Source organism: Rattus rattus, chromosome 5, assembly GCF_011064425.1.
Source record: "Rattus rattus isolate New Zealand chromosome 5, Rrattus_CSIRO_v1, whole genome shotgun sequence".
Lineage (NCBI taxonomy): Eukaryota > Metazoa > Chordata > Mammalia > Rodentia > Muridae > Rattus > Rattus rattus.
In genome coordinates this window covers 114870105-114884246 of record NC_046158.1, presented here as the reverse complement: position 1 = coordinate 114884246, position 14142 = coordinate 114870105, and the positions used below count along the sequence as shown (strand labels likewise).

At 40.6% G+C, this 14142-nt stretch overlaps 1 protein-coding gene across 2 annotated transcripts in view; it reads right to left on the bottom strand.

The window, feature by feature from the left end:
- Positions 1–14142, bottom strand: part of Plcb1 (phospholipase C beta 1) — a 671578-nt gene that overhangs the window by 242461 nt on the left and 414975 nt on the right. For both annotated transcript variants that reach the window (XM_032904282.1, XM_032904280.1), the window contains exon 4: positions 7019–7156. In XM_032904282.1, the coding sequence (XP_032760173.1) occupies positions 7019–7156 (138 nt within the window). The remainder of the gene's footprint in view (positions 1–7018; positions 7157–14142) is intronic.

Sequence of the window (14142 nt, the reverse complement as noted above, 5' to 3'; positions counted from 1 at the left end):
TTCCTTAAGTTTCATGATGGTTTTAAATGCTATTAATTATCTTGTGCCTGGTAACACTAGAATGAGAAGTCCTTTATTAGGATTTAAAGAACTCTGTGAGAAGGCAGTAGGCAGTTTCTTGAGGCCAGTAAGGCAAAGCAGCTTCTTCCTAGTTAAAATAGAATCCAAGTTCTATCTTTCAGCTTAAGTAGAGATCTGATATTGGAAGATACCTAAAACATTACCTACTAGGCTCTCCTCCCCTTAAGGCTTAACCCATCTGCGTCTGCCACTTGCCTGGTCAGGAGTTCACACTCTAAAGGAAGAGATTATCACTCTAACAAGGTAAAGAACTCATCTTTGTCAAAAGCCTCCCCAATGGTGCAGACCAGACAGACCTTCCACCACAGTCTTGTCTGATTTCTGAGACCTAATCCAGAAAACTTCTTTCTCTTTAAAAACAAATCTTCTGTTTTATGTATAAGGGTGTCTGTATTGATGACTGTGTATCACTTATGATGTGCCTGGTGTCTGAGGAGCCCAAACAGGGTGTTGGATCTCCTGGAACTAGAGTTATAGACGGTTGTAAACCACCACATGGGTGTTGGGAATTGAACCCAGGTCCTCTGCAAGAGCTGCCAGTGCTCTTATTTACCGAGCCATCTTCAGCCCCATCTCTTCCTTTGTTTCTGTTTCTTTTTCTTTTGGATATTGGCCACAAAACAAACAAACAAATAAAACCAAGAACACACATACATACAAAACTAAGCACATTTTTTCAGACACTCTGGGTTTGTTACCCATTCTCTAAAATCAAAATCCTACCAAGCCCTCTATAGAGATGCTTTCTGACTCCATTGCAAATGGCATGACTATCTTTTCTTTTCAGCTTGAGGGTTTACAGCTTGTGTACATTGGTAGGGTACTCTCTTCACACCTTCTTTGGAAGGGATTGAGAGGAAGAGAGGAGGAGAAGAGGGAAAAAGGGGGGCAGAATCATGTGTGGGAGGAGACAGGGGAGATGTACAGAGGGTCAGGAAATTAAGCAGAGAGGTGTAGCAATTGGAATGGGGAACTGGGGATAGCCAACAGAAAGTTCCAGATGCCAGGAAAACAAGAGGCCCCCAGGACTTAACAGGGGTGACATTAGCTGAAATACCCAACAAAGAGGAGGGAGAACCTGTAGAGACCATATCCAGAGGTTAGGCATGGTCTCTGTTTGAGGGATGAGGCCCTCCCCACCATTCTCAAAATTTTAACCCAGAATTGCTCCTGTCTAAAGGAAACACAGGGACAAAGAGTGGAGCAGAGACTGAAGGAAAGGCCATCCAGAGACTGCCCCACCTGGGGATACATCCCATATGCAGTCACCAAACCCAGACACTATTGCTGACGCAAGAAGAGCTTGCTGACAGGAGCCTGGTATGGATGTCTCCCTTTAAATTATTTCTCATTAAGGAGTTTGAGATCCTAAAAAGGAAACCTGTTTCTTAGGCAACAGAGATGTCTGGTGTGACCAGTCTGCGTCCTGTCCAATTCTTAACACTCTCAACTTCAACTAGACCTTTGCTGACCACAGCCTTCCCTTCCTTCCTGGTTGATTCTTTTGATGGTCTCTCCTTCACTAGAATTGTTCCATATGGCAAAATCATTGTTCTGTTTACTGCTTTATCCTTAGCAACCGGAACGGAGCTTGTGACACTGTGCAGAGCTTAATACATCAATGGGTGAATGATCCCAACATCTTCCCTTTATGCTTCCAAACCTTACATAAATTGTCAAGGGGCTTCCCATGTGTCCGGTGAGTATGGCTGAAATTTCAGATTTGTGGACTCCTTAAGTGTCTTCTTCCCTTTCCTGTGTTCCTTCCTGTGTTCCTTCGTGTGTCCCTAATTTCAGGACTTATTAATATGGATTTTCTTCCCTACAGTTAGCAAAAACAGCCTCATGCTGGAGATACATTTCATTTACAATAGTTTTGTTTTCTCCAGCAACACAACAGCCCACCCTTGTCTCCTCAGCAACAGCTAAGCTGCTTGTTCTGCCTTTATTTAATTAATGGGTTGAATGTTGAGAGGTGACCTTGCAGAATACTGAGCAGTGCATAGATTTACCCTACTTACATCATATTCTCTCCCCCTCGGTCTTTTAATTTTCCTTACATGCTCAAAGGTGGAGACTGGAGGCATCCAAAAGATTTTCCTTTGTGTTATTCTGTTTCTTCCCTTCCCTCATCCCCACCCCTTCACAGCACATGGAGATACCTGGTTAAGAATGCAATCTGAGTGGAGATACAAATAGGTCATTATTATGAGAAGTGTCATGCAAAGAGCCCATATTTCTTAGGTATCCCTAAGATTCTGAACAATGTTTGTAAGTTAGAGAGTATACAAGTATGCTTAAGAATGCAGATTTGGCTCTTGTAAGTAAGCTGCTGGGCCGGCCCCATTGTGCTCAGAGGTCAAGACCTAAGAATCTATTCAGTGCAATGTTTGTCTTCCTTAATATGAATCTAGCCTGAAAAGCTGCCAATAGAAGTCCCCAAATCACATCCAGCTCATGGTTGTGATTGTTTGTCTAACATGATATGTGAAAACAACTGCTGTCTATATTTAACATCCTATCTGGACTCTCCAGCTCCTTTTGACCCAGAGGTCAGACCACACTAGAATACAAGGCCCAGATCTGCAGGATGCAAATCTCCTGGGAAACTGTTAGACATGCAGATACTCAGAGTCTATCCCAGACTCACTGGGTGGGGCTGCACACCCAGTTCTTCTGTAAGCCTCTCTAGGGACTCTGGCCACAATCTAGTTTTGTACCTACTTGTTCCCAATGCCTGGGAGAAGTGAAGGAGCAGCTAAACTGATTAAAATGTCTAGTGGAGACTGTTGGAGGGACTGACATCCTCTCCAATCATCTCTGCCTTATTTCTGTGCAGTGTGGTTATTAATACACCTGATAAGGTCCTGCACAGATTTAAGCCTACAACTTGTATGCACCCTAGGCAGTATCTGAGAAAGAGTGATTGTCCTTGTGGCTGAGGTTGTTACAGGAGTTAACTAAGAATGAACAGGGATGGAGAGCTTCGTAGCACCTCTTATTGGTAGGGAATCCCAAAGGAGGTTGGACCAAAAGTTAGAGAACTAAAGACTCTTCCAGACTACTAGAAAAAGTCATAGGGCAAGGGCATGTGCAGAGATGATGCTGAAGAGAACAACGAGGTGTGACAGCTGTGCTTGAGTAACCTTCAAGACCAATGTACACAGGAGGATAGAAGAGGTTAGAGCCAAGAAGACAGTAATGATGGTTAGTAGATGTTTGACTCTGAATGAGGCCAGCGACTGGCATTGTGTGGGTTTCCAAGGAAGATGTAGTCATGGTGTGATGTTTAAAAGATATAGTGTGCTCCCTAAAGATATCATACCCAGATTTTTATATCCCTTTTCCTTTCCCTCAGATGATAAAGTAGCCACATTTACTATGGATTTTGTTTACTCTCTTCAACCTTTGATTCATTCACTTAGTGGATATCCCCAACCTTGCAGTAGATTGTACAAAGGAGTCAATGGAGTGAAAGTTAAGAGCCTAAAGAATCAAGACCTTCACGATCTCTCCTGAAGCTCTGCAGAGTGGCCTGGCATCTCACGTGGGTGAGATAAGGTTCTGGAGTGTCAAGTGACAGCAAACACACTGTGGTCACTGATCTTCTGGAGAGCAAGGATGTGTAGAGAATGGTATGACTTACATTCTTATTTCTCAGACACATTAATCCCCCAGAGGGAAGCTAATTGTTCGGGTGCAGGAAGGCTAGCAAGTCAGGCTGTGTCAGGAGGATATGACTGTTGTTTAACTGTAAGAGACACTGTTTTTAGTCCAACCACAAAGGGAAGTTGGAAGACAGTTTCCTTTGTGGGTCTGTCCTTTCTTAAGGAGTGAATTAAAAATCCAGTTTCAGCCACACACAGTGGCACACATCTTTAACTCCAGCACTTTGGAGGCTGAGACAGGATGAGTGCAAGTTTGAGGTCAGCCTGGGCTATACACAAAATTCAAGCTTTGAGGTCAGGCTGGCACATGTAGTATAGCCTTGCCTCAAAAACAAACGAACAAATAAGAAAACCACTAACTTCAGCAAGTTTGGAACTATTTTTATGCTAGTGTTTCAAATGCACAGCTTTCTTCAGAGATTGGCCTTCTCTGACTGATTCATTAAGGAACAAGTTCCTCCTTCTGCTTTTACCTCCTCAGGCCTCCTGTTTTATTCTTCTGCACACTACTTTATCTGACATAAGGCATGTCTTGCTGTGAGTGAGCTGGTCATTTTTTTCTAGAACATCAGAAGAAATAGCCGGGTTCATCCCCGAAGCCCTGACACTGTAATTGTGTCTGACGTAGGCAAGACTCCCACTCTGTAGATACATATTGAATAATGGCGTGAGCGGTTGTCTACTTGTAAACAAAGTCTTCTGCTAGAATTCAGTGTTCAGGGGACATTGGGATTTACTGTGCATCCTACATCATGACCATTAAGTCTCAAACCCTAGAACAAATAGCTGAGGTGCCTATTTACCTATCACAGTGGACTTAGCCACCAGGATCTCCCAGCATCCCTCAGTCTGGCTGTTACAGGGGATGGATGGCATGCCCTTCCCCTAGAGGCTCTTTGATACATGAGCTAAACATTTTGCTTACCTGCTCCTTTCTACCCTTTGCTCTCTTTCTTGGCTCCTACACTTAGTTCCTGTCTTTCTCATCTCCTCAAGTGGCTGAGGGTCATGCCACTCTGGACTCACCCAGATGGCTCTGCCTCTGACTATGCTCTTCCTTTTATCTACAATAAACTTTCTCTTCCGCTATACATAGGAGTAGTCAAGTCCTTTTATTTTTCTTTGTTTCATTTTTTTCATTCAATGATACACCCTTTCCTTCAAGTCTAGCGCTGCACAGGACACCTGAGATTATATATACAGAGCGATAAACTGAGGAAATATTAACAGCCAAAATAGATGCTTTTCAAGGAAAATGCATCTGAGAATTTAAATCTCTGGCCACGCAGTTCCCCTTGGGGGCAGGCAATTCTATAATCATTTATACCCAGATAATGCAAAAATGTACTACATAACTTCATCAATTATTCTAGAAGCTTTAAGTAACTGAAAGAATAACTTTTGTAGATACTATAATGATAGGGACAATGATGGGATTAGATATTAAAATCTAAGGAAAATTCATGTGTGCGAACCAGAAAGGAGGAATTGAACATTTAAAAAATAAAACTATACAAAGGCTTAAAGCAACAGAATATATACAGATTGCTGTGCAACATAGTAGGTCTACATTCAATCTCACTAAAGACATGCTTGCAAGTAACATTTATTGAACATCTTAATTAGAAACCTAATGGATATCAAGATTGATCTTGGGGATGTGCGTGTGTCCTGGAGAGAAATTTTTATGACGTCATACACATGTTTAGCATTTGTTTACTATAGGCATCCATGGTCCACTGACTGATCCAATACTGAGAAATGTGGTTAAACAACACAGTGAGTTAACAACACCATTCTAAAATAGGGAGGAAGAGAAGGCATGTGTAATGCCAACAGGGCAGAGCTCTCCATACTCGTATCTCCAAGTGTAATTATATTTTGTTGTTATACAGAGAAAGTAGATTAGGATTTAACACACTTGGAAAATGTAGCTTCCAACACCCCAGAGTATTATAGTTGGTTGGCATTTTATTCATTCTGTTGTAAGAACCAAAGTTGATAATACAGAGTTGGTCAGAAATATATCCCTGCCAAAAATCACTGACAGATGACAGGGAAGGCTAACACATTCCACTGTAACTCATACAATTGTCAGACCACCCAAAGCCAGGCAATTATAGACCACAAGGCCCTGACCATACAACCTCACCGGGAGTGATCATGTAGCTGTGATCTTAATATGCATGCTCTGTGAGGGCACACAAAGGATATGCAGACCTCTAACTCTGCTTAGATTCATATCCTTAACTCTTGAAGGAAAAGGAAAGTTCTGTAAAACTAAGTACAAAATGGGTGGGAGTGGGAGCCCTTCCTTACAGTGTGTTCATTTCAAACCCTTCCGAATGCTCATGCTATCATAGGAGTCCCTATATCAGATACCTTACATATCAGATATTTACATTACAATTCAGAAGAGTAGGAAAATTATAGTTATGAGGTGGCAACAAAATAATTGTATGGTTGGGGTTCACCGCACCTTGGGAAACCGTATTAAAGGGTCACAACATTAGGAAGCTGGAGAACCACTGCTCTAAAGGAAATATCAGCATCAAGAATTTACAGCTTCTTGTCTGATAGATTGTTTTCTACACTCTGGCTCATTCTGTGTAGATCTGGAAGGCCCATTTTTTAAAACTAGAATAGTTAAAATAGCCTTTCTAGTCTATAGCTAAATAATTACTTACTGTTTAAAATTTAAAGTGTATATTTTATTTCACATACTAACTACAGAACTACTACATGACTGCTGGCTATCTGTGTGGTGTGGAGGGGAAATAGGCTTAGACTGTGTTGATGTTGAGCACCCTCAAGAGAGAGTCAGACATGAAAATGGAGTTGGAAATGGTACCAATGCCAAAGTGATCAGGAAGGATGTTTAGCAGGTGAAATGAAATATGGTTTTATATTTAGCTCAGTGGTAGAGCGCTTGCCTAGCAAGCACAAGGCCCTGGGTTCGGTCCTCAGCTCTGAAAAAAAAAAAAAAGAAAAAGAGAAAAAAAAAGAAATATGGTTTTACCTATATTCTGTTGTTCAAAGGAATTTTATCTAATGCCCTATGCTTCATGAAAACAATCTCTGTTATTGAACATAGATGTTACTATTGAAAGCGGTTTTAAATACACAAACGCTTGACAGTTAAATTATTTTCAGATGGTTGCTTAACCCAAACTAAATATTAAACAAATCAAAAATCTTCTATATGTATTGAACAATATCACCAGAAATCAGATGAAGATGACAGCTTTCGGGGGCCCCACCTACCATACCTTGGCCACTTCCTCTTGAAAAGCCACAAGATTCAGGTGGGAGATATTCACCAGGTCTGGCCCATACACCACAGTTATCATGCGCTGTTCCAAGTGTCCGATGTTCCCAACATCCAGAAGTTCACGTAACTTGGGGTCCTGAGTAAAAAAATGTTAAAAAGAGTAGAATATAAGAAAATATTCTAACATGGTAGCATAGCTTTAAATGGATTAGAAATAGAACTGCCTTTTCCAGGGGAAGGTTGTATGAATGTTAGTGTTCCATTCTTCATGGCTGGAGAGGTCAGAGCTCGGGGGTTGGGGGGTGCTCCTAGGTTCAAGACCTGTGGTTTTCAGTGACGTGCTCTTTCTATCATACGGCTACTCTGCCGCACACTCTTACGTGTCAGGATTCTTCTTCTATTCCCTCTAATCATCTAACGAGCTATACATTGAAATGAAAAATCTTACCTTTCTCCTCCTTTCATGGACATGTTAAAACAAACGAACAAACAAACAAGGAAGCCAGCAAACATAAGACATTCTTATGGAATAAAAATGCTCATGCCTGCTGTAGTCTAAACAATTAAAGACACTAGAAGCGTATGCACTGGTACCATTAGTAAATGGTGTAAAGTTAAGGGAAGGAATGGGGTCTTACTGGAGTCTTCTGATCTTCCAGGGGATCCCCAAGAAGGCAATACTGAGCCCTAGACCTCTCTGCTTCCTCTCCTTTAGCTCTTCCAGGCCATGGGGTGAATGGGTTTGTTACGTCTGCTTTTGTGAGGTGTGCTGTTCACCCACTAGATGACCAAGAACAGTTGGTCTTCCCAGTCAGAGACAGAAACCCTATGAGCTGAGATAAGCCCATTGTCATTATTGTAAGCTGATTGGCTCCCAGGATTTGTTCCGATCACAGGAAACTACCTGGAGCAGAAACATGGCCAAGGCTCTTGCTCTGACCTTTTCTCCACAGAATACGGATATAAAAAGGCGAAAAGGCAGGGTGTTAGCATGAGTTTTACATATGATGGTTCAGGCTCCTCACTCAGCCTGTTCTGGGATTTGGGCATAGCGGATGCCTGTCATATTTTCTGAACAACCTACATTCTTTGGGAACACTCTGAGTAACAGTCCCATGGAAATATAGTTATTTTGTTTTTGCCTCTTTTTTTTTTCTGGGAAAGGGAAGTTTCCAAACTCGCAGAACTCAAAATAAAACTGAAAATAGGGCTTAGTCAACTTGGCTGCATTTATTTTCCTCCCACAGGACAGGCCCTGTAGGACTTTTCAGTCCATGCAGAAAATTAGCATCAAATCAATCACTTAGCAAATTTGTTGCCAGCTTCTGAGCAAGGACCAGAGTGGCATTTGTATTTATTTAGTGAAACGCCAGGCCAACAGGGCCTGATTACTGAGGCTGCTTATTCTTGCCTCCTTCTGGGGTTTTTATAAACCCTTGCAAAGAAAAAAAAAAGAATTAAAAATAAAAAAAAAAAACAGCAAAAGAAAATAAGCAAAACCTTTCCAGCTAAGTCATTCACTCAGTATCATTAATTTTTCCTTCACTTAATAAAACTTTCTCTTGTGTGGCTGCAGAAAAAGGTGCACTTTCAGGCAAGCTATGGAGAAATAAACCTTGCCCAGTAGAGGTGAAGATTCAATTCCACTGATAAGACAAGAGCTTATGAGGCCAAGTGAAGCCTCCTGGAAAGATGTGCAGCTTCCCTCAGAGAATCACTTCTGAAACCCACAAAAGGAGAGTTAGAGACTCAAACAAAGTTGGAGATTCCAGCACTGTAGAATCAAAAGAAAACGAAAAGGGAATGAGCAGGCATGTGATGTGTCACTGAAACAGGGGAACTTGAGGCATGTAGAGGCTCTCCAAAGGATGTGCTTAAATGTTGCTCAAAGGCTTTCCAGGATTCTATCTGCTATGAAAATATTACTACAAGATAGAGTCAGCAAGAATTTATACAGAACATGGCATCTTTGTATGATTACTACTAATGGCTGGTGACACATATACATTAAAAATTCCTTGGCCTTTATGTAATCAGAGTTGGTGTCTGCGTTTAGGTTGAGAAAGCAGGCAGTTGAAAGGGAATTGATGATGAAACCTGAGTATTGGTGAGTCAATGGGAACTGTTCATCTTCAAATGATTTTTGAATATGAACTAGAAAAGCAACTGGTTTGGAGATATAGTTCATCAATAGAAATGCTAATAGTTTAAAATAATGTAGTTTATGATACAAAATGAGAAATGACTTAAAATATCTAGCAAGAAAGTTGTTTTCTAATATCTTTTTTGTTTGTTTGTTTTAGAGTGTGGTATTTTAAACTGTATTTTACCTCTCTTCACTATTGGTCCTTTTAATCTCCTCTGTACTAATACCATAACTTCACAAGTGTGGAACATTTCTCAGCATAGCCACCTGTGAGACATGTGCTGATAAAGACACATCTCTTCAAGTACCACAGGCTATCTCCAGCCGCTTTAGACCATCAAACTGTGCAAAGGAATAACCCAGAAACACCACCTTCACCAGCTTCACAGAGAAAAACTTCAAAGAGGCAAAAAATTCAGTGAACACAGAGGTCTAAACTTTTGGGAAAAAAGAGTGGTTGATTTCTAAAAGCAAACATGCAAAATCAAAATTGTAACAAGGTCAAAGCCCTGTAAATAATTGGTCTGCAAATTACTCTGTGCCCTAAGGCTTTTCTCCCAAGCAACTCTATATGAGTTGCAAAATTCTTGATAGCTTCTCAGAGGAGACTCAACTGCCCAGGTTCTGGAGCACCTCAACATGTCAATATGTAGACTAGAACTGCTCTTAAGAACAGTTGTAACAGAATAGTAAAAACTATTGTTAAACTTTGCAAAGACTCTAGTTTTTCCAAGAGCTTTAATATAACAGAGAAAACTAAAAGCTGAGGTGAGCTTTGAATCTTGCATTGCTCAGCTTCAAGCCTTACTTTCCACAAAGAATATTCTTTCTGTGTCTTTACAGTTGGAGCTAATCAGAATGTCCATGAACCCTGGAGGTTTTCATTCAACCCCTGGGTTTCCTCTCATCCTGTAAGAGTTAGGAAGCAGAAGTGGTCTGGCTAAATGAGTCCATTTTCTCTCAATCGTCAGGACTCATGATTAAATTACTCCATGCTCATTCTAAAAAGAGGAGAGTTTTGCTCTGGGTGAGATCAGGTAGTTACTACCATTCCTTGGTAACAGGCTCCTGAGCAAAGTAAAAACTGGTCTACACTCAAGAAGGTGAACTCAAGTATGACACAATTAAGTAACTATATAATTCAGAACATCGGACACAAATGAAAAATAAAACATAAGTTGGTTTTGTTTGTTTTGTTTTTATGAACACTAAATGATGGTGCTGGACAGATGGCTCAGGGTTAAGGGCAGTGGCTGCTTTTCCAGAGGACCTAGGTTCAATTTCCAGCATCCCCATGGCAGCCTAAAACTGTCTGTAATTCCAGTTCCAGGGGATCTGGCATGCTCACACAGACATACATGCAAGCAAAAACACCAATGTGTTTAAAGTAAAAATCAATAAATCATTAAAAAATAATAAAAGCCGGTTTAGAGCTTTACTAGCTAGCCCAACGTTTAAGGAAAAGTTATTTTATTTGTATGCCAGGATTTCAGATACAGAAACTGTCCGATGCAAAGAAACCCACTGTACTCGTTTGTTTACCACCCTGAAATATGTCTTTATCAGATTATAGGTTTATTCAAAACTTCTTATATGAAGACAATTCTAGTCTCAGAACTTAATTCAGTGTTCTCAATCTAAATTACGGTTACCCGTCACTCATGAGAAAAGTTAGAAATGTTAAAGTCTTTCAATACTCGGTGTGATAACTGTAAACAAACACATTCCTTGATATGGTTAAATGAGATTGGTATAAAAATCATGTGGACAGTTCAAATAGAAGAAAAAATAAATCACCATATAAATTACCATTCCATCATTTTGGAAACATCACCTTCCAAAAGTGATGTTTATGGATATGACTGCCTTGTCTGCAGGCATGTATGTGCACTCGGGGCATGCTCGGTGCCCTCAAAGATCACAAGAGTGAATCAGATCTCCCAAACCTAGAGTTACAGATAGTTATGACTGAGCATGTAGGTGATGGGAATTAAACCTGTTCTGTGCAAGAGCAGCAAGTATTCTTAACCTTTGCCAGCAGAACTGCTATAGAATATCATGAAAACCCATAGGCTGGAGGGGCACGAGTGTGCACACAGTGGGTAATAAGGAATTCTGGGTTACTTCATGCTTGAGCTCCCTATAGAAAGGGTGAAATGCATCACCTTCTCCCTCAACCTGCAGGGAAGCAAGTCTACTTGGTAATTTCCCATATTCACATGGTTTGGTTAAAGCATAGACCAATATTTCTGGGAGTTTGCTTATCTCTCTGACTGGTAAGGTTTTTGTTTGTTTGACTGTTTCTTGTTTGTTTGGTTTCATCTTATTGGTCATGTTTTGTCTTTCATCTCCATTTTATTTAACTATTTTGTAGAAACACCTGTCTTCTTTCATGGTGCTCTGTGACAGTTGTATACTGCCAAGGAAGCTTCTAGAACATGAGAACACACTTGAATGGAGGACTGACAATTCTTTAGTAATAAGTGTTCTTTTTGTTTTGAAATCAACCTGCCCACATATACGTACACTAACACTGTATTGACCCCATTGTCACTGGACTTGGTTTATTGAACTTACAATAGCAGACTGGGTCTAGACACAGAAAAGTACTTGTAGGGGTTTCCTATGAGGACATCTGTCTCAGCCAGATAGGAGCCGTATCTCTAGTCAACAGTCAGTCAGACCGTGGATTTCCAGCAGCAAAGGGCAGCTTATATTGAAAAACACCTACAGTTCTTCCTAGTTCCTTCATGCAAATGAGAGGTCTAAACCGCAGCACAATGTTCCTTCTTGACTGGCCAATGCCTAAATGGGCTCGGTGGCTCATATTGTAATCTTAACTACAATAGAAGCTGAAACAGGAGGATCAAAAGTTCAAATGTGTATGGGTAAGTCAAAGAGACCCTGGTTTTTATTTTTTTTAGGACTGTTTGTATGTTCATGGCCTATCTATTGTCTAGTATTCAGAAAGCTTTAGATTTGAATCCCCAGTACCGAAGTGGCAGGCTGGTTGGCAAGGCTGAGTCAGAGGGGTTGGTGATCGAAGTCTGCAAGCCTGTTCAGTGTCTGGCCCTGCTGGACAGTGTCTGATCTCAATTGTAGGCAATTCCTCATCATCACTGACTCATACAGTCAGGTAAGTCTTTGGGAGGGTGACTTTGTCTCCATCTGCTTCTGATGTTTTCACAGATATGTTTTTGACTCTAGGGCAGCATGGAAAGCCAGAATTCCTGTTTAGGGTCTTGTGTGGATTTCCTGTGAAAGTGGCAATTGACTATGATCCCTTGGGACCTTATCTGAACTTTTCGATGGTTTCGATCTGTCACCCAGTGAGGGAGGTATCAGATTCTGTACTCACTCTGTTAGGCACTTGGCTCTACTATTTAAAGCTTTGTGGACTTTTGTTAACAACCCTATGCCTCAGTTTTCTCACCTGTGAATTGGGGCTGATAGCAATTGTCACAGTGAACACATGAGCCAACAAGAAAGCAGCTGAGGAGAAGAAAATCATAGCTTGAAAATAAAAACCAGTATGTTCCCCCCCACGGAATAACCGAACCTCATAACAACCAGAACATTCTGCTGTCTGACTTCTCCAAGTATTCCTTACCATTTGTATTTAGGCTTGTGTGGATCATGTATAAGGGGACAACTGTATTTTAAAATCATGCATTTGGATTCAATATTTCTCTTAATTTGCTCTCTCTCATGGGAAGCATTTTGTAGAGAGCTAAAAGACAAACCATTTCTAGAACTTCTCAATTATCAGCTCCTTCGTTCAACTGGTTTCAAAAATAAAGCAACACGGTTTCAGAGCTTCCACTTAGTTCCCACATGATGTAGATACTAAGGACAATGCTTGCTATGTACAACGTTAGCACAGTGAGTGAACATGCGCTCATGTACCTCAGGCATGAGTGTGCACGTGTGCAAGTGACATGATTACTATCATGAAACATAGTCAATAAACATTAGCTACCACTTATCTTTTTTTCTCATTAAGAGTAAATGCTTTCAGGAGCTAAGAGAGAGGTTTTCCTATTGATTCACTACAAATAACTGAAGGAGTATGGATCAAGTGAGGATTTGTCTGTGAGTAAGAAGATGTGCATATTGGCTGAAGCTTCTAAACATGTATTTGAAAATTAAATGTATTTTGACTTTCATTTTTTCCTTAGTTTTACTTACATCTTTCTTTCTATTACCCCAGGTATACATAACTTAACCATCTCTGACAATACATAGAGAGCAATATGATGTTATTCCTTTAGAATCTTAGGGATATAAAACTCTTCACAGTTCAGTCTTGATGAGCCTTGACAGCTACTTTCACAAGGAATAACTACCAACACCAAAATAAGCCCTGGCTTCACTATGCCTTTTTATGTGTGTGCTTTTCAGTGGTTCTAAGAAGCTATCTTCAACATTCCTTATAGCTATTCATCAAAGCACATTATGCATGAAGACCAGAGTTGCAATCTCTAAGACCTCCAATTTCAACAAGGAGAAAAAAAAACATCTGGAGAGTTCTGTGATTGGGTCTATTCAATGAGACCTGAGGGCTAATGATGTCTCCCTGCTGTAAAGCCATTGCCAGCTTTCTCAGCATCATTCTGCACAGGGAACAGAAAAAGAGTTTAAGGAGCATGAAGCACTCTTAATTTGATTCAAATATGACCCAATACAGTACAGATCTCAGGACCTTATTAGGCAGGTGAGGTCTGTCCATTTTCCTTGTTATTGTAACTAATGATCTGCCTGTGCTGGGTTTTCATATCTTCACTGTGTTTATACAGGTTCGTCTCTTTTTTTCCTTCTTCCTATCTTCTCAGACACCTTTTCTCTCCATCACCAAGAATTTTGCCAGGATATCTTGCTAATCGGTTGCAAAGCGGGAAGTCAAATGTTCTATGTCTTCCTGTGAAGATGACATTCAAGGCCCGGTCTGGTGTATTTTGAAATGAGACATGTTATCT